The sequence below is a fragment of the Thrips palmi genome, unplaced genomic scaffold (assembly GCF_012932325.1).
Source record: "Thrips palmi isolate BJ-2018 unplaced genomic scaffold, TpBJ-2018v1 HiC_scaffold_17, whole genome shotgun sequence".
Lineage (NCBI taxonomy): Eukaryota > Metazoa > Arthropoda > Insecta > Thysanoptera > Thripidae > Thrips > Thrips palmi.
The window spans coordinates 11,962,749-11,985,933 of NW_023144626.1; the positions used below are offsets into that span (position 1 = coordinate 11,962,749).

General features: G+C 43.0%; 2 protein-coding genes across 2 annotated transcripts; both read left to right on the forward strand.

Annotated features, from left to right (window-relative positions):
- Nucleotides 1-213: 213 nt before the first annotated feature.
- On the forward strand, nt 214-2,254 carry LOC117643711. The gene is made up of 5 exons (XM_034382764.1): nt 214-628; nt 861-1,632; nt 1,718-1,780; nt 1,946-2,020; nt 2,098-2,254. The coding sequence occupies exons 1-5, from the start codon at nt 614-616 to the stop codon at nt 2,130-2,132; spliced, it is 960 nt and encodes a 319-aa protein (XP_034238655.1). The 5' UTR covers nt 214-613; the 3' UTR covers nt 2,133-2,254.
- Nucleotides 2,255-7,480: 5,226 nt separating this feature from the next.
- On the forward strand, nt 7,481-20,176 carry LOC117643708. The gene is made up of 6 exons (XM_034382762.1): nt 7,481-7,997; nt 10,530-10,679; nt 11,026-11,211; nt 14,366-14,467; nt 15,294-15,467; nt 17,358-20,176. The coding sequence occupies exons 1-6, from the start codon at nt 7,719-7,721 to the stop codon at nt 17,538-17,540; spliced, it is 1,074 nt and encodes a 357-aa protein (XP_034238653.1). The 5' UTR covers nt 7,481-7,718; the 3' UTR covers nt 17,541-20,176.
- The last annotated feature ends 3,009 nt before the right edge of the window (nt 20,177-23,185 follow it).

A 23,185-nucleotide genomic window follows, 5' to 3' on the forward strand; every position in this document is an offset into this window, starting at 1 on the left:
CTGTAATACCCTGTAATACCGCGTAATACCCTGTAATACCGCGTAATACCCGCGTAATACCGCGTAATACCAATGCTATTTCCTTGCCATATCGGGTTTCTAGTGCCTTACTTGCAGTCCTCTGCGTTATTTTATCCATACCGAGGCACACACGAACCCCAAATACATTATCGGGGAGATGTTTGATACTAAGCGTGCTGTTTTAGCGTCCTTACGGTGAACGGACTGTACAAGGAGCGGTTGCTGTCATTGATGTATACTTTCGCGCGCTTCCCTCGCCCCCTCCCACCTAGCATTCTCATCGCCTGGGCCACAAGTTCAAAATCTGCTCTCCTCTTATTATTGTAAGTAAGCAAATGCTAACAGTAATAGATTTAGTCCTAAATGTAACAATATTTGTTCATTAACCGTCAATAATTGAGGGCTAACAACCAAGAACTACTGTTTGCTTTGAGAAGCGTAATCTGTTAGACTCTACTTAATGTTGCTTGGTTAGGATTCCCCAATGCAGGGGTTTAGTTTCATTATTTTCAGGTCTATGTCAACTAATTATGGAATATTTTCAGGTTATCAATAATTCTGAGTGATCGAGAGACCTAACCTAGCCAGAGAGATGAGTGGTTTACAGGTAAATAATCCTTAACCTGTCAGTGAATGTTTCTTTGCCCCTGGCTTAGCCTGGCAATATTTGAAAGCCACTTTTGTACACAAACACTAGAGCACCTACATCCAAATGGACTCTTATTACTATTAACATTGTATTGTTTTTATTTTTAATGTTGATACCATTGACAATTGGTAATCTGTTTCTATGACTAATGTTTGAATGACTAATCTGTTTCGTTATTTCTTTTTGGCAGGCAAGTGGCGATGAGCTGTGGGCTCTAGTAGAGGAGGATGGATACTTTCCTGCAGATTTAAAATTGATTTTAAAAGCGACAAAGTTTGACAATCTATTTGCTCTTAGTCGCTTCGACATGGATAAAGACTTGAAAGAAATTGAATCTTTCATGCAAAACACTTTGCCTAATGTGATTTCCTCTTCTAAATACGAAGAATATTATTCAATTTTCAAGGATAATCCAAAGGCTTTCGTCTTTGTTGGTGGTCTTCGAGCAGCCCTGAAACTTTTAGTGGACAGATCTAAATCCATTATTTCTTTTAACAAGAAACGATTGAATTCTAGTGACAATGTGAGTGATACCAATACCAGCAGCAAAAAGAACAAAGTTACGCCAAGCAACTCTGAACCAACAAACAAAAGCATATGCGATGGAAAAGCAGATCTTGAGAAGACTATCAAGAACTATATTGCAGCCAACTACCCATCTTTAAAAGACAAGGAAATTGTATGCAAAGTGGTTAGAGATGGGTTAGGCTCATTAGTTGCAGAAGCAAACTGTCCAGTACAGGACTGCGAAGAAGAAAGAAAAATAACACGGAATGTAACCAGGTGGAACACCAGTAATTTTTATGCTCATATTAGGAGCCACTTTAGCAAAAGAAAGAACAATAACCTGTCTAAGAATGTCACTCCAATTGACTCTGTTTTCAAACCTGTTGGAGGTAAATCCAGGAGGACTCAGAGGACCATTACTTCATCAGATGAGTCTGATGCAGATGATCCAAACGGTAAGTTTTTTTGTTTATTTTTTTTTTTGCATTTGAGTCAACCATAATATACAAACTGTTGATAATAAAAGTGTTTTTATTACAGGTGAGAAAACAATTGAAAATGGTGATAACACAGAAGGAGAGAGAGAGTCAGGAAATGAAAAAGGTGAGTTCTTTTCCTTTATTTCTTTCTTTTTCTATGGACTGCACATAACAGTTTAATTTGCCCGTAGTTTAGCAGAGGTGTTTGGAAGGTTGATAGTGAACGGATGCTCTTTTTTTGTTTCATCAACAAATTGAATTGTGCATTATTTTTGTCTTAAAATTACAGATAAGGGCCATGGCGGTGCAAGAAATGGGGACATGATTGAAAACAACTCGCCTGAAGAGTCAGCAGATAAACAAAGTGAGTAATATATCTTCTAGTTTTTTCCCCTTGTAAGTACAGTACTGTTGAAACTAATGATATTGTTTTGATTGCAGGGTGTGATGATTCCTCTTCAAATAAATCTTTTTAGAGAGTGGGGGGCAGCAGGAACATGCGGCCCAGGCCCTCCACCATTTACATCATAATTGGCAACTCAACCAATACAGCCGCAGTGAACGACAAAAGAGGAAGCTAGCCATAGCTGCTCAAGAATGCCAGCCAATTACTAAATATTTTAAAATTTTGAATCAATTGGAGATTGAAATTAAGAAAAATGAAGAACTGAGACAGAGCCTTGTGACATTTATGGAAGGTAAAGTGAACAAAGACTCTAATGTTCCTCCCAAAATTAGCACCATGTTGGAGCTACTTTTGGAGTCTGCAAAGAAGAATGCAAACAGAAAGACTGGTGGAGAGCGTTACGATGATGTCATAAAGGAACTTGGATATCTTCTATTTCATGTTGGTGGTCTTCAACTCTATGAAATACTGTGTAACAACTTACCTATACCATCTGCCACCACCATTAGGAGACTCATCTATACTAAAGACTTTTTTATTGAGGGTGCCTTCCGCATAAAGCAACTGAAGCAATTTTTGGATGAAAGAAAATATCCTTGTAAAGTCTTTCTCTCTGAAGATGCCACGGTTGTGGCGCAAAGAGTGCAATACCATCCTAGTACCAATCAAGTTGTTGGATTTCCATTGCCTCTGGATAACAATGGATTGCCAATAGTTGGAGCCTTCCCTGCCACCACAGCTGAGGTTATTGCCCGCTATTTCTCAGGTATGTAAAACATTCTCTGTGCTCTCAATTTTTTTATGTGACTCGAGCAATGTGCTAAACTTGAATCTTACACTTGAAATAGTTCTATTTAAGATATAAATAAGCAGTTTCATTAAAATTCAGCTTTCATTTTTCAAAGAGTCAATACAAAATAAAGCTTTAGTGCATTGAAATTTCAACTAAATGTTAAATTTTCATAAGATTTCTTTTTTCAGAAAATACCGCCAGCTCCTCTGTCTACTGCATCGTTGCTCAACCGCTTGTTCCCAAGTCCCCAACATTTGTTGTGGCAATGTTTGGAACAGACAACAAATTTACGGCACAGGAGGTTCATCACCGTTGGCAGTGGACACTTTCAGCAATGACTGCAGAAGGTGTTGAAGTTTGCGGTTTTGCATCTGATGGTGATGGCCGACTACTGAAATGCATGACCTTTGTAATGGTGAAAGCATCTTCTGATGACAAGTGGCCATGGTTCCGAGCCAAGAGGTCTATGCCTTTTGTGTGTGTCCAGGACCCGATACACATTGGAAACAAATTCAAAAACCGCCTCTTGTCACCCTCCATCATTCTGCCATTTGGAAATTATTTAGTTGCTACAAGTGGTCATTTAGTTGAACTAGTTCAGAAGCATCAACTTAAGGATAAACATCTTCTCTGCATTTCTGACCTTGATCAGAAAGACAAAATGAATCATGCTGCCATGTTAAGAATGTCTGACAAGAAAGTTACAGAACTTCTGCAGGATAAAGTCGAGGGCAGCATGGCAACTGCTTTGTACTTAGACATGATGAGAGAAGTTGTCGAATCTTTTACCTCTCCATCTCTCAGTCCACTGGAACGAATAGAAATGATTTGGAAGTGGGTATTTTATCTGCGACTATGGAGAGAGAAAATTTTGAAGACACCTGGCTACACCTTGGATAGTAACTTTGTGACAAGAAATGTTTACTATTGTGTTGAACTTAATGCTCATGCGTTAATTGTAAGCATTATCAAGTTTAGGGACAGTGAAGAACACAACTTGTTCTGTCCATGGCTCATGTCGAGTCAACCCTGTGAATCGACATTCAGGGATATTCGTTCTGAACAGGTTTCATTTTCAATTTTGGAAATGCAGAGTGCTTTCAGAAGAAGCGACACACTTGCCTCAAGTCGGCTGAATTTAGAGGGAATTATAAACTTTCCTCGACACCATAAAGCCATTCTGAAGTCCAATGCTGTGTCTCACGTTCCAGTTTCTCTGCCTGAAGATTACGAGATAGAGGCAGCTGTTTTGTCTGCATTGTCCGAAGCATTTAAGAATGCTGTGAAAGTTGGTCTTGTAGATAAGAAATCTCCCACATTCATTCCTCCATCAGGCTTGGAGCACATAAATCCTTCTGAAATGGATTTAGAGGAAGATGTTGAAGGATATCAAGACCCTGCAGAAGTTGACGAGCCGGAAGAAGAAAGTGGTGAAACTTATGAAGACACTACTGGTGAAGTATCCGATGTGATGGAAGATCTATACATTGTTTCCAGTGGGAGTTTGAGCCTGAAGACATTTCCAAATGTAAAGATCACAGAGACCTGCCCTTTCATAATTGTTGCTGGCAGTACTAAAGAACCAGAAATTATTAGGAAAAGCACATTCTGTTGGTTGCTCCGGACTGGCAACACCAAAATCAGCTCTGACAGACTGCTACGAGTACAGGAATCATCTCTGCCTAACCACTCCCTACGTAGCAATGAAGTTACATTTCCTTCAAGAGAGCCTGTAATTTCAATAAGTGACTGGTGTGCATTCCGTTCAGAAGATGGTTCCATAGCTGCAGGCAGAGTTCTTGCTTTTCGATACATGACAGGCTCTACAAAGAAGAACCAAGTGTATTCAAGACTCGATGCACCCACTGAAGCACCAGAAAGAGGCGCCAGAGGGCTTGGATGCCTTTGTTCCTGGTTTAAAATCCAGAAAAATCTTATACTTAGCCCAATTTCTATGGACCTACATGGCTACTATGATATGAAGAACTATATTTGTTCCCTTCCTCGCCCCAAAGTGGCTGGGAAAAGTTTGAAACTTAGTTGTTCCTTGAATGCAATCAGGCAATTTCTCAAATAATTGTGATTTGTACTATTTAATTTTAAGTATTTGTGCAATAACACGTGCCATTATTTTATGTTCTTCATACTTATAAGACTGAATGTAAACTGAGTTCATCACATTTATGTTCTGATGAGTTGTCCTCTGCCAAATGTGATTTAAAAAATAACTTACTTGTTCATAGCAGTTCCTTAATAAGTTAGTAACGTGAATGTGATTTTACAGAATAAGACAGTCCTAAGTAAAGATTAATATCTGCTAGTGTTTTAAGTTTTCTATTTTGCAGTTATACTGTGTTTACTGGGAACGCTGATCTCCATGATGGGACTAGTAGTATTATGTATGTGCAAAGTTATTTCAAAAAAAAAAAAAACCCACACCTTGTTCACTGTGTAAAGCCAAAAGTAATTCTAAAATTATTATGTAAATGTAGTGCAATTTCAAGTGAAGTAATTAAGATAAGAGGTAATACAAATTATCTATTTATTATTATTATTATTATCTAGACTGCCATTGTGCTGAAGGTGCACAAAGACTTCAAGACCTTACCGGCTGTGATCAGTAGTCTTGTACTTTGTTTATATGTTCTATTGTCTAGTCATTAGACATATATTTATCTTAACTAGATTTTGTAGAACTATTTTTGTTACCTTTTCATGAAAAACTTTAATTTAGAGCAAGCCAACGTAGCTGTTAATGTGCAATTACATTTAAAGAATGATCATCTTTATTTAAGATGCTTCTGTCTCAGTGATTAAAGTTTTTTGTACCCACTCAGTATACCAAGGAGAGTTTTAATTTCCTAATGTTCCTGGCGTCACCACATTAGATGCCCCCCTAAAAAAACTTTTAAGCCTCAAAATTTTGAATTCATATTCCATGCCTGCCTCGGGCCTTGCCCTGCCTTCCGTGGCGCTGGCGGCGCCCGCCCTGCCTTCGGCTCGGTCAATTGTTGTCCAGATAGTTCAAGCTGTGGCCTGCTGTGGCCCCAGGCGGCTCGAACGCCTGCACTGCAAAGGGTAGGCCAGCCCGCAGTGCACACCAGCTCGGCGGCGGTGTCTACCTCCCAGGCGCTTTGGCTACAACTAGTTGCCCGATGTGTTGCCTACCTACTAGGCGCTCACAGCGGTGCGCGTAATACCCGCGTAATACGCGTAATACCTGCGTAATACCCGCGTAATACGCGTAATACACACGTAATACACGTAATACGCGTAATACTAGTGTAATACACTAGTAATACGCGTAATACGCGTAATACGCGTAATAGGGAGTAGTCTGTACACAGAAATCCGGAGTGCATACCCCCTCGCGTTATCCAAGAGTGTCTATCGTATCAGCAAGTAACTCAATCAATAGCTCTATTATGTGCCAAGTAAAAGTGCTTGCTAGTGCATAAAAAAGATAATTGGCATTAAAAAGTATAATATACTGCTTATCTGTTTCCGCTCAGTATGGCAACGAGTAATTTATGAATTCTGTTTGTATAACGAGTGTCGATGAATGCAATTACTTTGGATTCTGTAAGACTATCCGTAGTTACAAAGCTACATCTGTTACGGACAAAGCCATCCGTATGTTACAAATCAGGCTATCCGTATTACGCTTGCGCAAAAATGTTTGTAAGGTACGGATGAATTTGTTTGTAATACGGATGAAGTAATCCGTAAGAACTCTAGAGTGTAACTTTATGCTTGACTCAAGCATAGAGTGACGCTTTAGTTTTACCAGTGGGGGACACTCGACGCCACAGTGGCAATTTTATTTCAAATTACAGTTCTTCGCGGCTGTTCTTGTTGTCGGAGGACTACACCGCTCCAATGTTGTAGTTTTTGGTTTGGTTTGTGAAAAAAATAATAAACTGAATTGACCTGTTTTCAATTTTGAAGCCTTGTGTTTGTGTATGTCGATCCCTCCAGCTCGTTGACCGACAGTGCCTTTTTCTGCATTTTCTCACGCAGATGACTTGCAGGTTAAATATAAATTTTAATCCAATATTAACCTGTTTTAGGGCATTTTAATGTATGTGCGTTAGAGTGGTGAGTCAACAATATAATGACATGGCTTTGCAGTTTTAAACTTCTGCAGCAGAAAAGAAATAGACCGAGTAAATATTTAAAGACAATTTAGTGCTGTTAGCTATGATTTTAACTCAGATAATACGTCCGTGCAATGAAGTTAAAGCACAGGAAAGCCGCTGTCCGGAAGCCTCCACTCATGGGCCTGTTGGTGTGAAGTCGGGTAGTTGCTGCGGGAACTGCTGCATCTGGCCACAACTGCTACTGCAACAACTCCCCGTTTCCAGTCAGCATGTTCGCGTCAGACGTTTCAGAAGACCATAATGCAGATGGACCTCTAACAGTGTACGTGACGGAGTGGCTGCAGCACATGGGAGACCCCGGCGTGCCTGGCCAGTCTCGCTTGGCCAGGATTTTGCAGTTCCTCAGAGAATCGCGGGTCAGTAACGCGGTTTTTTCTCCCTCTGATTGCTGTGCATTTAAACAAACTCCAATAGTGTTTTGGAAAGTGTTTTGGTCTCGAATGGGAAAATAGATTGTAAAGTTTACACTCTAAGTTGGCTTGCCCTGAAACAGGGCGCCTCCATCGCCCGCTCCACTTTTTAGGGTGCCAAATGTCCCCTCGTTTCTGGGCACCTTTGTCGCCTAGGTAGTCTCGGGCGGGGTGCATAAACTACACAGCAACTGGCCCTCCCCCATGGCAGAGCATGCACATGTGCCTAATTCCTGAGGTGCCCAGATGCGTCTCTTTCAAAGTACCAGTTTTATTAAGTGTATGAGGTGGGGATGGGGCAAGAAGGTAATGACTGCTGCGAACTTAACTGGGGGCAGACGGCGCTCGTGCTCATTGTGGCGATGACGCTGCTGGCGCTGGTGGACACTGTGCAAGAGACGAGTGGCCGACCGTTGGCCGAGCGCGTGTCCATGCGGACGATGAGTGCAGGCATATCCTGCACCGTGTCTCTCGTCATCCTGTCGACTCGCAAGCGGGTTATCCTGGACGCTCTGCACCAAGCGCGTCAAGCGGCCCTGCAGCTTGAGGCTGACCCCACCGCGGAAGGCAAGGTGCGTGCAGTCCAGGAATAAATAGCATTTAACGTAACTAAGACTTCCTCCGACTCGGTCGGGTCGGCCCAGATGTCATTACCGATCCCGACTTCCATGATTTGATCGTGCGTCTGGTCGAAGGTTCCATCGAAACAGAGGTAGATTGGGGGAGAAACGTACGGGGTAAGTACAACCCTTGTGAAGCTGATATTTTGACTTTCAGCCATCCCTCAACTAGAGATTTACATAGAGACATACACACAGAGATTTACATTTACAACTTTACATACCCACAAGGGGGTGGGGGGTACTTTTCTTCCCCTGTACTTTCTCTTCCCAAATATAAAGGTTAAAGTTGTAAATTGTAACTTGAACTTTCAACGGATGATCACGAGACGTTACCGTCAACGGGGGTAACTTGGGACACCAGGGGTAACTTGGGACAGTCTGCCCTGTACAGCTTGTTGGTACTGCCATTCAGCGACGGGGGTTCATAGCGTCAAACCCGCGGCAGGGTTTTGTTTCAGAGGCCTCAGGGCACGCGCGGAAAGGTGGAAGAGGTGCATAACATCACAATTAGTATTTGAGAAACAGGAAACTACATAATGGGGTTTTTTGGGAAAAATATGTAAATCATTGACAAGTTGACCCTAGTGCAAGGAGTGAAATGCAGATTTGGCCTTTTAGTATCTCTGGATTGTTAGATCATACGCAGACAATAACGTTCGAAAAAGGGCGTTGTTTATGGGTTGTCCCATCTTCGGTCCACACTTCAATTTATAAAAAATCGAAATTTTACGGGGTAACTTGGGACAGCCCTTTTCCTCATTTTTTCCAGCGGGCCTAGCCTTCTAGGATTTGACTGCCCCGGCCCCTGACATAACTTAAACTTGGGGTTTTACGCTGATGAGGGAAAAAGAGATACCTTGCTCAGCAGTTTTGCCCTTCTGGTAATCCATATTTAAAAAATTTTCCCAAAAAAATGCTTGGATAATACCAGTAAAAAAGAGAGTTCTACGTAGAGCCCTAGATATAGTCCAATATCGGTCCTACAATAGTTCCTGGGCCCTAAATTTCTTGGTCTACATGAGGTGACTTAAATTTATTTCATCCATTAACATCAATGATGCATGGGAACGTAGCTAATTATTACTGTCCCAAGTTACCCCCGGTCATGGGGTAATTTGGGGACACTCTTACGAGACCGCTGGGAAACGATATAATCGAGGCAAACGAACCAGACAAGCATGAAATCATGGGGAAAGGGTCAAACTTTAACATAGTTGGGATCCAATGGTCTGGGTTGAGAATCTTGCCTCTGGCGTTGAAAAAACGTGAAAAAGTGTCCCAAGTTACCCCCGTTGACGGTACGATTTGTCAAATATTTTTTAATCTTTCGAAAGTGCTGCAGACCAGGGATCCTTAACTTAACTTAACATTTAACGAACACTGCTGTCATAACGTAACATAAGACAATGTTCGCTATAGGTTAAGGGTACGGACTTATGAAAGTACTTGCAAAAGTATATACACACAAATTCGAGACATAAAAAAATAACTTACCCTTTTGAAAAGATGTAAGAAGTTAAGGGTAATAACTTTAACTCTTATGATAACGTTATGATGCCCTTATGAGGTAAGTTAAGGATCCCTGCTGCAGACTTGTTTTGGCGCGAGGGGGTAACCACTCGCAAAGTCCTGTTTACACTGGACTCGCCGAAATCTTGCGCGAAATCGGTAGGCTAGAGATCCCTTCAAAATCTGGTAAAATCTCACGAAATCCCATCACTGTAAATCCAAAGGCAATACTTTTAGTACCTTTTTTGGCGATACAATTGAGTATCGCCAATAAACGGCCTTACGGAAAAGTATTGCCTTCAAAGCGGCAATACACAAAAGTATCGCCAAAATTTGGCGATACTTTGGAGCATTGCCACGATTTGGCAATAAACGTCGAACAAATCAAGGGGCAAGCCCTTTGGGTTTTAATGCCGTGGTTTTGGCAATATCCAAAAGTATTGCCAAATTTTGGCGATACTTTTTGGTATCGCCGTTCTGCAGTCATTACTTTTCCGTAAGGCCGTTTATTGGCGATACTCAATTGTATCGCCAAAAAATGTACTTAAGTATCGCCGTTGCATTTGCAGTGATAAAAATCCGGTGAAATCTCGCGAAATCCCACCAAAATCTCACGAAATCTGGCATAATTTAGCCGCGAGATCCTGTGAAATCTCTACCTTAGAAGAATCCTGTGTACAAAAAATTCCCAGTGGTCGCCGCCTCGTTTTTTGCACGCAACTTTCTCTTTATTTTAATCATTTACTTTTGTACGTTTTCTACATACTCAGATTTTTTTTGTCAGTAACTTAATGTCATTTGAGTGCATATGCTAACGAAATCCTTTCAATGCACCCATAATGTCTTCAAAGGATGAAAGTGTAACAAACGTTTCTCTAGCGTTAAGTTACGAACCCCCGGTTCCTTCTCTTACGAAAATCTAATCACCAATCTATTCAGTCAATCTGTTGGAACGAAAAGCGAATGCCGCAGGTGGAGATGGCGGCAGAGGCTCGGTGGGGCCGTCTGGTGCTGTGGCGGGTGTCTGCGACTTACGCCGCCGGCGTCGTCATGGGTGTCGTTTTGACTATGCTTTACGACGACTCCACCGTCGTCAACAAGGGCATTTTGCAGTTGGGCCAAGTAAGACACACCAAATTTTCACACTCCGAGCGGAACTAGGGTGTGAAATGCAACAAGTATCTTATTTGCACTCGAGACTGAGGGTGAATAGTCACAATGGAGGTTCATATGTGTTGACAAACTTTATTTCAAACGGATCAGTTTGAAAGTTTCAAAGTACATTGTCATGTTTTTATCTGAAAACTCATAAAAATGTCACTTTAGATGGTTTCCCGTGTTCCAGAATCAGTTCCAATGGTTTTTCGGAGGCCGTGAATCAGATCGATGGTTCTTGTGGATAGGTGCTTCGAGATTGGTGGTGATTGCTGCACGGGACGGATACGACGAGTATGCCTCGTGTTTTTAGAGCGTGGCTTGGTGGCAGCCCTGGGGCCCCCAAGCTCTGCTGCGCGTCAAGTGGGTGTTGGTGGAGTTGTGCGCTGTCTGCTGCTGCCAGACGGCCCTGTTCACCGTCCTGTTCTTCGAGCAGGCCATGCACAGGGTGTGCGCGGTGTTGCTTCGCGAAGTGGGCAGGCGTCTCCAAGACCGTCAGGTTGGTTTAGCCTCGTCGAGAATGGACCAATTCTGCGTTGCATTGGAGTCAACGACCTGTCTATGAAGACCGCCACGAAACAAAAATAACTAGCATCGCTTGTAAAGAAGCTTTGTAATAATATATTTTGTTTCTGGATTAAGGTCTTTCCTACCCTACAATGGGCATTTGCCAATAGGTCTAGACTTTCGACAAATATTTGAAATGTTGCAGACTTAAACTCTTTATTATTTAAAAAAAAAATACTATTTCAAGAATGCCTAGGAGTTACGAAGTAGATTTGATTATCGTGTAGTGGTGTGGAGGAAGAAAAAAGGTGTGAAAAGGGGATAGGAGGGCGGCTATTCCAAATTCAGTTCCAAATTCAAATGTTCAAAATCTTCAACACAAAACATATGTCAACCTCTTGCCTTTCACTTATGCAGAGTAATTGTTACAGTCACAATTATAATCACAAACAATAATGACACAATCAAAACATAAATGGCAAGCATTGAAAGAGTTACATAGTCAACATGACGCAGAGTTCAAATCTTAAACATTTTCAAATACAAAAATTATTGTAACAAGAACAAGAAACTGGATTGACTGGACTAAACTATTCAAGCTTCATTCCGTATCTCACTGCACCAACCAGTGAAAGACTGGTCCATCTTTAGTTCACCTCACGCGTGGTTCACTTTGTCTGGGCGGCCAGTCCTTTCTTTCATGTTGAAGTGGTTTTGCCCTTGCTACAAATTAATGGGACTAAATTAAAGTTAAATTTAATGGAAAACATATCGATTATACTTTCAAAGATATTTGAGATCTTCCAACAATAATGACAGAAAAGAAACAAAACATAAATGGCAAAGCAGTGAGAGTTACATAGTCAACATATAGTGACAAAGTTCAAACACAAAAAAATTAATATAACAAAAAACATGGAATGACTGGACCAAACTATTTAATCAAACATCATTCCGTATATCGCACCGACCAGCGACTTAAGTTCGCCTTGGTTGGGCCTCCAGTCCTTTCCCTGCAGTTCAAAGTAGTTGGCTGAGCGATAGCGAAGCCTGTTACTCCAGTGGGGTTGAAAAATTTTTTCCCGTCTGTCCTTTTTGTGTGTACACTACTCCTCCTGAACGGCTCGGCGATCCGGCTGAGATTTTGCCGGCTTTTTAGGATGTCCTTGGCTCGGCACACGCGAAATTTCACCATCCTAGCTCAACTGGTTTTGGGTTTTTTAAAACCGAAAAAAAACTTAAAAAAAAAGGCGAAAAATCGGTTTTCTGTAGGCAAATTTCCTCTGTTTGGAGAAAGGGGGTCGCGGGGCGGAGCCCCCCAGCCAGGACAAGTGAAAAAGCTACAAGGGTCAAGATCGCGTTATCGGGAGATGAAGCAACTCCATCTAGAATGAAAGGGGGGGCTGGGGGGCGGAGACCCCCAGCATGCGTAAAATCGACTATGGGAAGCCATTTCCTGCCGAAGGCAGGCTGGCCGCAGGCCAAGGTAGGTACGCCAGGCGCGGGGGAAAAAGGCACGAGACATCGCGAAGCCTGTTACGACAAGACGCGGTTGGCGGGAAACCTACCGGGTTTACTTTTTCTTTGCTGCAAATTAATGTGACAAAATTATAGTTAAATTTTATGGCAACACTTGCAAAAATATTTGAGAGCTTACCTGTAATGGCGAGTCTTCCATCAGGGTTGCGCCTTGGAAGGAAGTTGTCCTTCCGAAGCTAATTCTTTTTTCTGCTCCGTGCAGGAAAGCCATTTACAGAGAAAAGAAGCTATCGAAAGGCAGGACCTTCTGATTACTCAGTTTCGCGACAAGCTTGTTGCAAAAATACTGAACTTAATAAAAGAATGCAAAATATTAAAAAGTTACATACTAATCAAATTTTCATTCAGCTAGATCCTCAGCAGTGAGAGGAGCAGCTAAGCATGAGGAGCAATGTTGCCACTTTTTCAGCCACCCACTTTTTTTTTTTAAAACATCTTTAATAATAAATAAGTTACAGGGGGAGCAGGGACCATTACATTGGACACTAAAAAATAATTTGTTTATGAAAAACCTGTCTGGGCCCCGTCGACTGAAAACTGATTACTTTTATTGCTTGTTGACGGAGCAAAGGCCAGACGTACAATTATTAGTTTTTGAACAAATACAGATAATTATGGCATACATCCTTCACAGAAACAGTGGAGGCACACTTTGAACTGCTTGGAAGAGATGGGCTTTTCACAGAGTTGCCACTTCACTCCAGTAACTTTTGGATTCTACCGAGGACGTCCTCTCTTCCTTGGTAGTTGTTTCCTTGATGCAGGCTTTCTTTTCTTCCTAGCGGGATCATCACAATCCTCATATTCGTTCTCCTCCTCGTCACCTTCTTGTGTTAGTGGTCGTCTACGCTGGCGGCCAACTGCCATAGAACCTTTTCAAGGCATAAGCATTTGTAAAAAAATTGTTAATCTAGAAAGACAGCAATGCTGTCACACACGCATACACTGTGGCAAAAACGTACGGGAAATTTTGTCAATTTTTTTGCCTGGATTCTCCGTAGGCTCTTACAGTATTCTCCGTAAGGCCGCCCAGTATTCTCCGTAGGACCGCACAGTATTCTCCGTAGGACCTGGAAGACTGTATAGTCCTACGGAGAAGACTGTACGGTCCTACGGAGAATACTGTAAGAGCCTACGGAGAATATTGTCAAGGGCTACGGAGAATTAGAATTACCCAGGGATCCTTAACTTACCTCCTAAGGGCATCATAACGTTATCATAAAAGTTTAAGTTATTACCCTTAACTTCTAACATCTTTTCAAAAGGGTATGTTATTTTTTTATGTCTCGAATTTGTGTGGGTATACTTTTGCAAGTACTTTCATAAGTCCGTACCCTTAACCTAAAGCGAACATTTTCTTATGTTACGTTATGACAGCAGTGTTCGTTAAATGTTGAGTTAAGTTAAGGATCCCTGGAATTACCACAAGCTGTTTACAGATTTTTCCGTAGCTTTTTGCCACAGTGTTGCGGTGCTTTTCACGAGTCGATCACAGATCTCAATTAAAATTAAGGAACTTGAAGAAAACAATGAACAGTGGAATTGGACAGACCAGTGCACGAAAGTATTTTCCTTCACGAAATGACACGCCTTTCAATGGCCAGCAGAGCGCCGCCTTGGTGTACACCGTATCCGTGCACATTGGAGTGCTGCGCGCGTGTCGGTTGATGAACGCTGTATTCGGGTTGCTCTTGCCTTTTTACCTGGTGGTAAGTGACGAAAGTACTAACTCTCCCGCGATTTTCGGGAGCTAGAGCTTCCTTTCCGACGTGGCTTTCCTGCTGCATAACGAGCAGTTGCAGGTCATAGAAGTAGTTACAGTGTCCTTGATTTTCTTTGAAAGCGTCACACAAAACTAAAACAAAAAAACTTAGCGGCGCGTGTTGTTTGGGTGTATTGGTTGTTGCCAACGTTCCGTTTCGATAACCAAAATTTTTTTTTACTACCGCCGATAGTTTTGATACGACTTTTGAAGTACTAACGCGGATATTGGTAGTATCGGGTAGTACACTGCAAATATAAGTGAAAAACAGTCGCACTATATTGAAACGAGAACCTAAATGGCTCACAATGATCAGTCATAATGATTGTTTCGCTCACAGCACGGTAAAAGTGCCGCCTTGAAATCCAAGGGGATGCCTTGTTATATTTCCAAGGGGTTTGAGTGAATTTCCCAAGTGGTCCTAATCAAGATCTTTTTATAAAACTGGGTTCGTCTCGACCAGACAAACAAAAAAATGTCAAAACATCTCATAGGTTTCGATGGGAAATGAAAACGTTATTCAGCTCCAAAAGTACCAAAAAGGTCATTTTATAAAGTTTGCAGGTGGAAAGCCTTTTCATTTTCCATCCAAGCGTATGACATGTGTTGACATTTTTTGATTGTCCTGACGAGACGAATTCATTTCTATCAGAAGATCTTGATTTGGACCACTTGGAAAATTCACTCAAACCGCTTGGAAATAATAACAAGACATCCCCTTGGATTTCAAGGCGGCACTTTAACCGTGACCAAATTTGTTAACTACGTAACAGATTAGCGTCGGGCTGTCCCTGCTGAGCACCGTGGCGCTGGTGCAGTCCGGCCGGGGCGCGGACACCTACGCCGTGTCCTGCTTCCCCTACCTCTTCATATTCTTCGTCCCCATGTGCTTGGCCGGGCAGCGAGTGCAAGACGCGAGTCAGGGGCTTTTGTCTGCTGCCTACAGGGTAGGCCTGGCAGCTGCACAACATCACGACCCCGGGGGTGGGGGTATGGCTTTTGTAGGAGAGGAGCTGATACGTACATAGTGTGCATGTGATATGAATGTCTGATTGGATCAGTCATCCCTTGTCTAACATAATCAAAGCGGCTACAGTGGCTACACACTGAAAATCTACTGGCGTGACTTCGTGCCGCTGCAGGGGCGTGAATAAAGTGTCACGCCAAAAATCGGCATTACAGAAAAGTCACGCCAAAAATCGGCGTGACTCAAAAATTAACGCCAATCTTTGGTGTGAATCTCTTGTCATGCCGCTTTTTGGCATGACGCCAAATGAGGGCGTGACTCACATGTCACGCCGTTTATCGGCGTCAGCCGGATTCCCGAAGTCGTTCGTTACCCCCTCGCTCCAACGAGAGTGTGCTCTGATCAGTTCGCACCTTAGTTCCCATGGAAATATATGCAGCTGAGTACGCGTGTGAGTTACGCGTGAGTACACTGGTAGCCACTTAATAAAACGTCACATTCGTTCGAATGAATTTTGTCACGTTCGTTTGAAAACGATGTCACATTCGTTGGAACGTGGCTCTGCCGTTTAAGTGGGGTGCCACATCAGCCGGTGGCAACTCCCCTTGCCCGGCTGAAACCAGGCTCGGAAGCGGAGCGGCTCCGTTTTCCAACTTTTAAACGAATGAAGCTAATAGAAGCTATTTGATTGCCACATAACGAGTACTACATCAGGGCAACGTAAAATTTCACGTAGATTACGATTCTATACTTACATTTGCAAAAGGACGAAGGATTGCGAAAATAATCACGGATTATGTTCATATTGCGGCGTCGGCTCGCTCGTATCAGCTCGTCTCATATTTGCCGAATGTTAATGTAAACAAACTAAAGTAGCTAGAAGAATACGGTCACTTGCAATCGAAAGATCACACTTTTTCCCTTGGTATTTTGACCATAGCAAAGCTCGAACGCCCGCTAAAACAAGTATTTCTCTAAAGAAACAACAGGGAATGATTTGAGCCGACATAACCTCAATTCCGGAACAGGTTTTGTTTCTCTGTTTAAATACTTGTTTTAGCGAGCGTTCGAGCTTTGCTATGGTCAAAATACCAAGGGAAAAAGTGTGATCTTTCGATTGCAAGTGACCGTTTTCCTCTAGCTGCTTTAGTTTGTTAACATTAACATTCGGCAAATATGAGACGAGCTGATACGAGCGAGCCGACGCCGCAATATGAACATAATCCGTGATTATTTCCGCAATCCTTCGTCCTTTTGCAAAGGTAAGTGCAGAATCGTAATCTACGTGAAATTTTACGTTGCCCTGATGTACTCGTTATGTGGCAATCAAATAGCTTCTATTAGCTTTATTCGTTTAAAAGTTGGAAAACGGAGCCGCTCCGCTTCCGAGCCTGGTTTCAGCCGGGCATGGGGAGTTGCCACCGGCTGGCCACATTCGTTCAAACGAATGTGAAGTCACTTTCGTTGGCTCCCGGTGTACACGCTAAAAAGAGTGTACTAAGTGTACCGCTGGGTTTGCAGAGTGGTGACGCTCTACAACTCGCCTGCGGAGGCGAGAAGTCGCTGTAAGAAAAAGTGTAGATAGTACAACAAAAGTACAACAGAAACTGAACAATAAAAGTACAACGAGAACTGTACAAACCACAACGAGCCCTGGACTGCACAGCACTTGTCATGCCGGATCCATTGTACTTTGTACAACAATTGTTGTACTGGAAAAGTACACTAAATTCCTGCCAGAAATTTGTGTACTTTTGTCATTTCCCGCAGTGTCAGATCTTTCTAATTGTAGACCATAGGGCTAGGCCATTCCAGGTGTTATTCACTTGAAATTCCTGTGCACACACGAACGACTCTGGAATGTGCGCAGGGCCCGTGGCTCGAGGAGGACGTCCGCGCGCGCCGCTCCCGCTTGATGTTGATGACGTCCTGCTCTCGGCCTGCGACCTTCTCGACGCCTGGAGTGGGTTGCTTGAACCGCCCCACTTGCCGGAAGGGGCTGCGGTCGTGGTTCCAGTTCGTGCAAGTCCTCATGAACTTGAAGACGCATTGACATTGGCTGCAGGTCGCAAGTTCGGCTCTCTGCGCACCGCTGACTTTAAATAACCTCGGTTTTTAGCAGATGCACTGGTAAAACTAAAGCGTTTTCAAGCTGTTTCTGTTTTCAAGCGTAATCAGAATACGCTTGACTCAAGCACAGAGTTACGCTTTAGTTTTACTAGTGTGATTGTTAAAGTACTAGTAGGGTCTCCCGCCAGAAATGTTGGGAATTAAAATTTGTCGTAATGCTCTGCGCTTCGCATCAAGTTAAAGAAAAAGCTGAAAACTCGATTTTTAGTTATGTGCAATTTTGATCTTAACCTACATGGTTTTGACCCATTCAACTATAAAAACGGCAAAACTCGCGTTTTTGCCCAAAAGTGGCCATTGGACTTTCTTTGTTCTATAGTTCTTATCTAAGGACACCAGAACAAAGTCAACCACTACACTCGTGTAAATCTTGTCAGAATTGTGTCTGAAAACCTGATCAAAATTCGCGCACCTCTGAAAGCTGAAAACATGTTCTGACATTCTGCAGAACTCAGGCCATCAATATCAGCATAAGTTTTCAGAATTTCAGCTTTCAGAGGTGCGCTAATTTTGATCAGGATTTCAGACATGTTTCTGACATTCTGACAAAATTTACACGAGTGTACCTCCGCTATCTCCATTCCCTCCACATCTGCTCTTGTCCAAGGTACTTCTAAACCAGCAAGTGTCTCCACAACCACAATGTCATCTACCGTCTTATCCTCCTAAACCTATGAATCCAGGATGAATTCTACTACGGTTCACCTAAACTTTTTCGCCTAAAACCTAGATGCCAAAGTTTTTTTTTTTTTTGCCGAAAGTTAACATTTGTCATTTGACCTAAAAACGTTTCACCGCAAAAAGAGCTTGCACAGTGTTTGATTGTAGAGGCGCCAGCCGCCAGCATTGTTGCCTGCTCTGTGGCTGGGCTTGCATGCCTGAGTGGCCGAGTTTGTTGTGGCCAAGTTATGGCCGAGTTTGTAAAATCTATAAAAGGGGGCAATATTTTGACGCACGAGGGGTTTACATACCGCAAGAGCAACAAATATAAGGACGGCAGTACTGGGTGTGTACGAAGAAACCTACGTGCAAGGCGCGGGCTACGACACGGGGAGATCCACCCGAAGTCCTGAAGGCTGATGAAGACAAGCACACGCATGCCCCTGACCAAGAAACCATCGCGGCAAAGAAGGGTGTCAACCGCATGAAGGAGGTGGCGGTGGCAGTGAACCATCCAGAAAAGGCACCCTCAGTCATCATTCGGGACGGCCTGGTGGACGTGGATGAGCTGTCTCAGCTGCCGCAGCGTTCCGCCCCAAGGAGGACCCTCAATCGGAAGCGCTAAAGTGAACTGCCGAGAAACCCCAAGTCACTGGCGGAAGTGACAGATCTGCCTGACGAATTCCGCATGACCAGCACAGGTAAATTAACAACAAAAATACGATTTCAAGAAATCCTAGGAGTCAAGAAGTCAATTTGATTATTGTGTAAGAGTGTGGAGAAAGAAAAGAAGTGGTGTTGTGAAGTTGTGGCTCAGGGAACTACTAATGGCAGTGGTACCAATGTAGTCGATGTGCCACCGAACAAACCACAGGGCAGGGCAAGGGGGCTAACCCGAAGACCGCTTGCCGCTTGCGCTGTTGCCAAGTCTCTGCGCCGACTCGAGGAGTCGAGCAGACGACACACGACGCGGAACCCATATAACCTCACATCAAACATCATTTATGATTCCAGCATTCAAAATTTGTTTTCATCGTGACAGCGGACAGCTTTTACGGGGATGAGTTATTGGTTGTTCCTCATTTTAGAAGGATTGGGCAGAGATTTTCTGTCCAAACCTTCTTCTTTTGATAGTGTGTGGTTAGTTTGAGTAACTGCAATCTTACGACAGAAAAAGGTCCACAAGCTCTGAGCGCTTGTTCATACACTACGAATGTTTGAGATCACTGAACCTATTCGAGAAGCCCTTTTACGATGATGATCCTGAACGACAAAGTACAATGGGCCAGTATTTTGACCTGCAGTGACCAAAAAATTCTCTTCACTCTTTGAAGTTTGGGTTTCCTCTTTGTCGACACTAATTTGTACAAATGCGACTGGTAAAAGAAAGAAACAAGAATTTCTAGGGCTATGAAATAGTTTTAACAAATCTCACAGGTACATGAATAGAATGATTGAAAATGAAATAATTTTAATGAATCTCACAGGTACATTAACATTTTAAAACCAAAGAACCTCGAGCAACATTATCACGCATGATTTGTGCCGAGTACTTGATACAAATCTCAGCAGTCTTACATGTCACTTAAATGAATTCAGATAATTGTCAGAGAGAAAACCAAAGGCTGGATGACAGAACTTCTCTACTTCACTTTTATTATCGAAAGGGCGACTTAAATAATAGTATAGACATATGTAGTCGATTATAATAAGATTGTGGATGTAGTATTACAGGTATTTAGAAGAAGATACTAGAAAGTTAAAGTAAAAAAGGTGCCAAGCATAAAAAAACAAACAATATGATGCATTCCCTTGCATTCTCTTGAACCAAGCTCTGAAGTGGCGCTTCACTCTAGATGTGGATGACTGACGAAAGTGTAGGTACTTTCCCTATGTCCGATAAAAATAGCAATTAAATTGTATATTGTAAAAACAAACCGGAGGGAAAGAGAACCAAAGCAACCAGTTGAGTTGCACTCACCTGTTGTAACTGTTGCCTTCACAGTTTTCACACTATCAGCTTTCATACTTGCAGCTGCACCTACAACAGTTAGAAATCAATATTTTTCACTACAGGGCGCACTCCCCCAACGAGTTCAGAATAAATAAAAACGAATAGACAGACAAATAAAACAATCAGCACACTTCGGACAAAAGTGTTCATCGCAAAGCATAACTGAATAGTATTGTGTCTTTAGTTAGTCTGTATTCACAGGTCGTTGTCTTGCTATTCGCAGTGCGTTTGTCATTTGTCTGTTTCCGCCAATAAAACCCCAGTTATGATTCCAGAGGCATAGATTGTGGCTGTGTTCATTTACCACTCCTTCGATCCGGATAAATCAAGCCCTACTATTTCTGAAACAGATTATTGAACAACTCAGAGACTCAAGGAGATACACAATAATTGGCGACGAGAAGAAACGAACCGTAGATAGTGGCAAAGACGCGGAAAGAGGAGGTAGTGGTGGAAACAACAATGTTTCAAACATGCCACAGACAAGTTCCGGATGGAGAGGTGGAAGTAATCCAAGCCGAGGTAATTATAGAGGAGGATTTTCAAGAAAAATAGAGGAATATCTTAACGAAATAATGACCATCCTCTGGTGAAAATAATCAGAGGACACACTGTAAAAAAATTTCTCGTAAAATAACGAAAATTTTTTGAGCAGTTCTCGCGAGATGTGATAATTCGTGTCCTCTCTCTGGTTTTTCCCAAAACCTAAAGTCGATTTTAACCGGGTCTTTTCCTACCTTTATTTTTTTTGCCCTTGCGGACAAGGTACAATTCTCATCAAGATGAAATTTTGCCTCCTTCCACGTTAAATTGCAATTTTTACCCTAGAATGAAATTTCCGTGGACATTTTTTGGCCCGCCCTTCTATTCAAAAAATAGGGGGGGGGCCTATGCATTTGCCTTTGTTTTGTGTGTTGTTGTTGTTGTTGTTGTTGTTGTTGGCGTCTGTGTACAAGGAAGGAGTTGAGCTAGAGTAACCAGATTTGGAGGGTACTTCAGGAGTACCGTCCAAACAAATAATCCGGTGGTGAAAATCCTGTCCGGGTCGCAAGGGCTGCTGCAGGTGCATCATGGTTTACATGAGCGGGAGGGGGATTTCCGCCATTTTTGGGTGCTAGCAGGGCACATAGGGGTATTTTTGGAATCGGGGCGACGAGACAAGATGAATGGACCTGGTCCCGACCCCATCGGCCGCTTTTACAAGTTGGCCAGATCAGGATCTTAAAAAAAAGGGGGTCGACCGACTAAAAATTTATTGCAGATTCGATTGGTCTCAGCGAGACCTTTCCAAGGGGGTCGGAAAGGGGGTCCAGGGAGCCCGACTTCGTCTATTAGTCACATCAGGATCTTAAAAAAAGGGGGTCGACCGACTGAAAATTTTTACTTAAGTTTTGGATAGGTCTTGGCAAGACCTCTTCAACGAGGGGTCGGAAGGGGGGTCCAGGAGCCCGCCTTCATGAGTTATGGGAAAAAGTGCGACGGACTCGTTTCGCGCTCCTGCTGTGCCCCTATTGCAAGGAGTTGCAGTAGCATGGCAAATATGGGTATTTTCGGAATGAGGGCGAAGAGACAAATGAAATGGGCATATTCTAAGGACAGTTGGAGTAAAAAGTGTAAGGACTATTGCATATTGTGAATAGAAGGGCGGGCCTAAGTCACGATGGTACATCGATAGCTTTGCTTTACCCGCTCACGGTGTGTGTGATGCGGGCGGGCCGAAGGCCCGGCCCTTCGACTGGCCAAGTTGGGTCTGATGCGAGGGCCGAAGGCCCGAGAAAAGGCCGCCGGCAGGCCAAGCTGGGCCGGCCCCCTGTCGAACCGAGTTGCCGGCGCAGCGAAGCGGAGCTGGCAACTCGGTTCGACGGAAGGGCGGAGCCTAGCTTGTTGATGTCCTACGCTCCAGATTTGGGGCTTCCCGCCTCTACTACAGCCCAGAGGAGTATGAGAAATCACTTTCGCAAAGTGCATTTTGTTCTACGCAAGTGAGGCTACGTTTTGACGTGTAGAACGTGTCTCTCGGGTAAAATTTGCAGACACAAGATGATTCCGAAAATTGTCTTCCACAACCAAAATTCAAAAAGTCTAAAATCGGTTTTTTTGGGACGGTTTTTCTACCTTATTTGCGATCGTTCTGAAACTTTTCTCACATTGTTGGTGCATTCGTTCTACACAATTTGCAAAGTGGCGGAGTAATGTGGCACCATTAGAACGGAAAATATAAAGTTAAATAAGTTCCAAAGCGGCGAAAAAAATGGCCTAGCAAGCAATAAGTGTAATTTCCGTTCCACCCATTCCTTGCAGACCATTCAAAATTTTGATTGCGAACCAATCCTTGTGTGTTTGCCTTGTGGACAAGTTGTTCCAGTAAAATTTTGGTTCCATTTCATGCAATAATGTAATTTCCGTGGACTGTAATTTCCGTGGACAAAATGAGGTTTTCGTTGCGTTTCACGTGATTTTGGCCTCGCAAGGGGCCTCAGCTCAAAAGTATGTCGATATTTCTCTGTTTTAAACCTCTCTTATGGAGGGAATGCCATTCTGGAGGGAAATGGGCATGGGGAATGGGAAGGCAAGCTGAGGAAAGTCGTGGCGTAGTTTAACACAACATCCATCAGGTTAAACCCGCCGCAAGTCACAAAATGGACCCTAACGAGCAGCGAGCCGACTTTTTGCAAGAGTCTAAGGTTTCGACTCCACTCATCGGATTGGTCAAAAACTGTTTTTCTGGACAACCAAGCGGTTTTATGCTGCTTTGTTCGGCGCGGCCGCCATACTGCCTTGACAGTTGTGACTGCGAGTCAGTGAAACCGTTCAACGTTGATTATTCAGATCGGAAAGCTTAACCGAAAGCTTAGAGTCTTGCGAAAAATAGGCTCGCTGTATTTTGGGATCTA

Bases quoted from the DNA above. Each gene is read 5' to 3' on its own strand.
- LOC117643711 (XM_034382764.1), top strand. The intron at 1,633-1,717 runs GTAAGTTTTTTT...TTTTTATTACAG, and splicing joins TGATGCAGATGATCCAAACG to GTGAGAAAACAATTGAAAAT. The intron at 2,021-2,097 runs GTGAGTAATATA...TTTTGATTGCAG, and splicing joins AGAGTCAGCAGATAAACAAA to GGTGTGATGATTCCTCTTCA.
- LOC117643708 (XM_034382762.1), top strand. From the start codon at position 7,719: ATGGGGCAAGAAGGTAATGACTGCTGCGAACTTAACTGGGGGCAGACG. The intron at 10,680-11,025 runs GTAAGACACACC...TCGTGTTTTTAG, and splicing joins GCATTTTGCAGTTGGGCCAA to AGCGTGGCTTGGTGGCAGCC. The intron at 11,212-14,365 runs GTTGGTTTAGCC...AATGGCCAGCAG, and splicing joins GGCGTCTCCAAGACCGTCAG to AGCGCCGCCTTGGTGTACAC.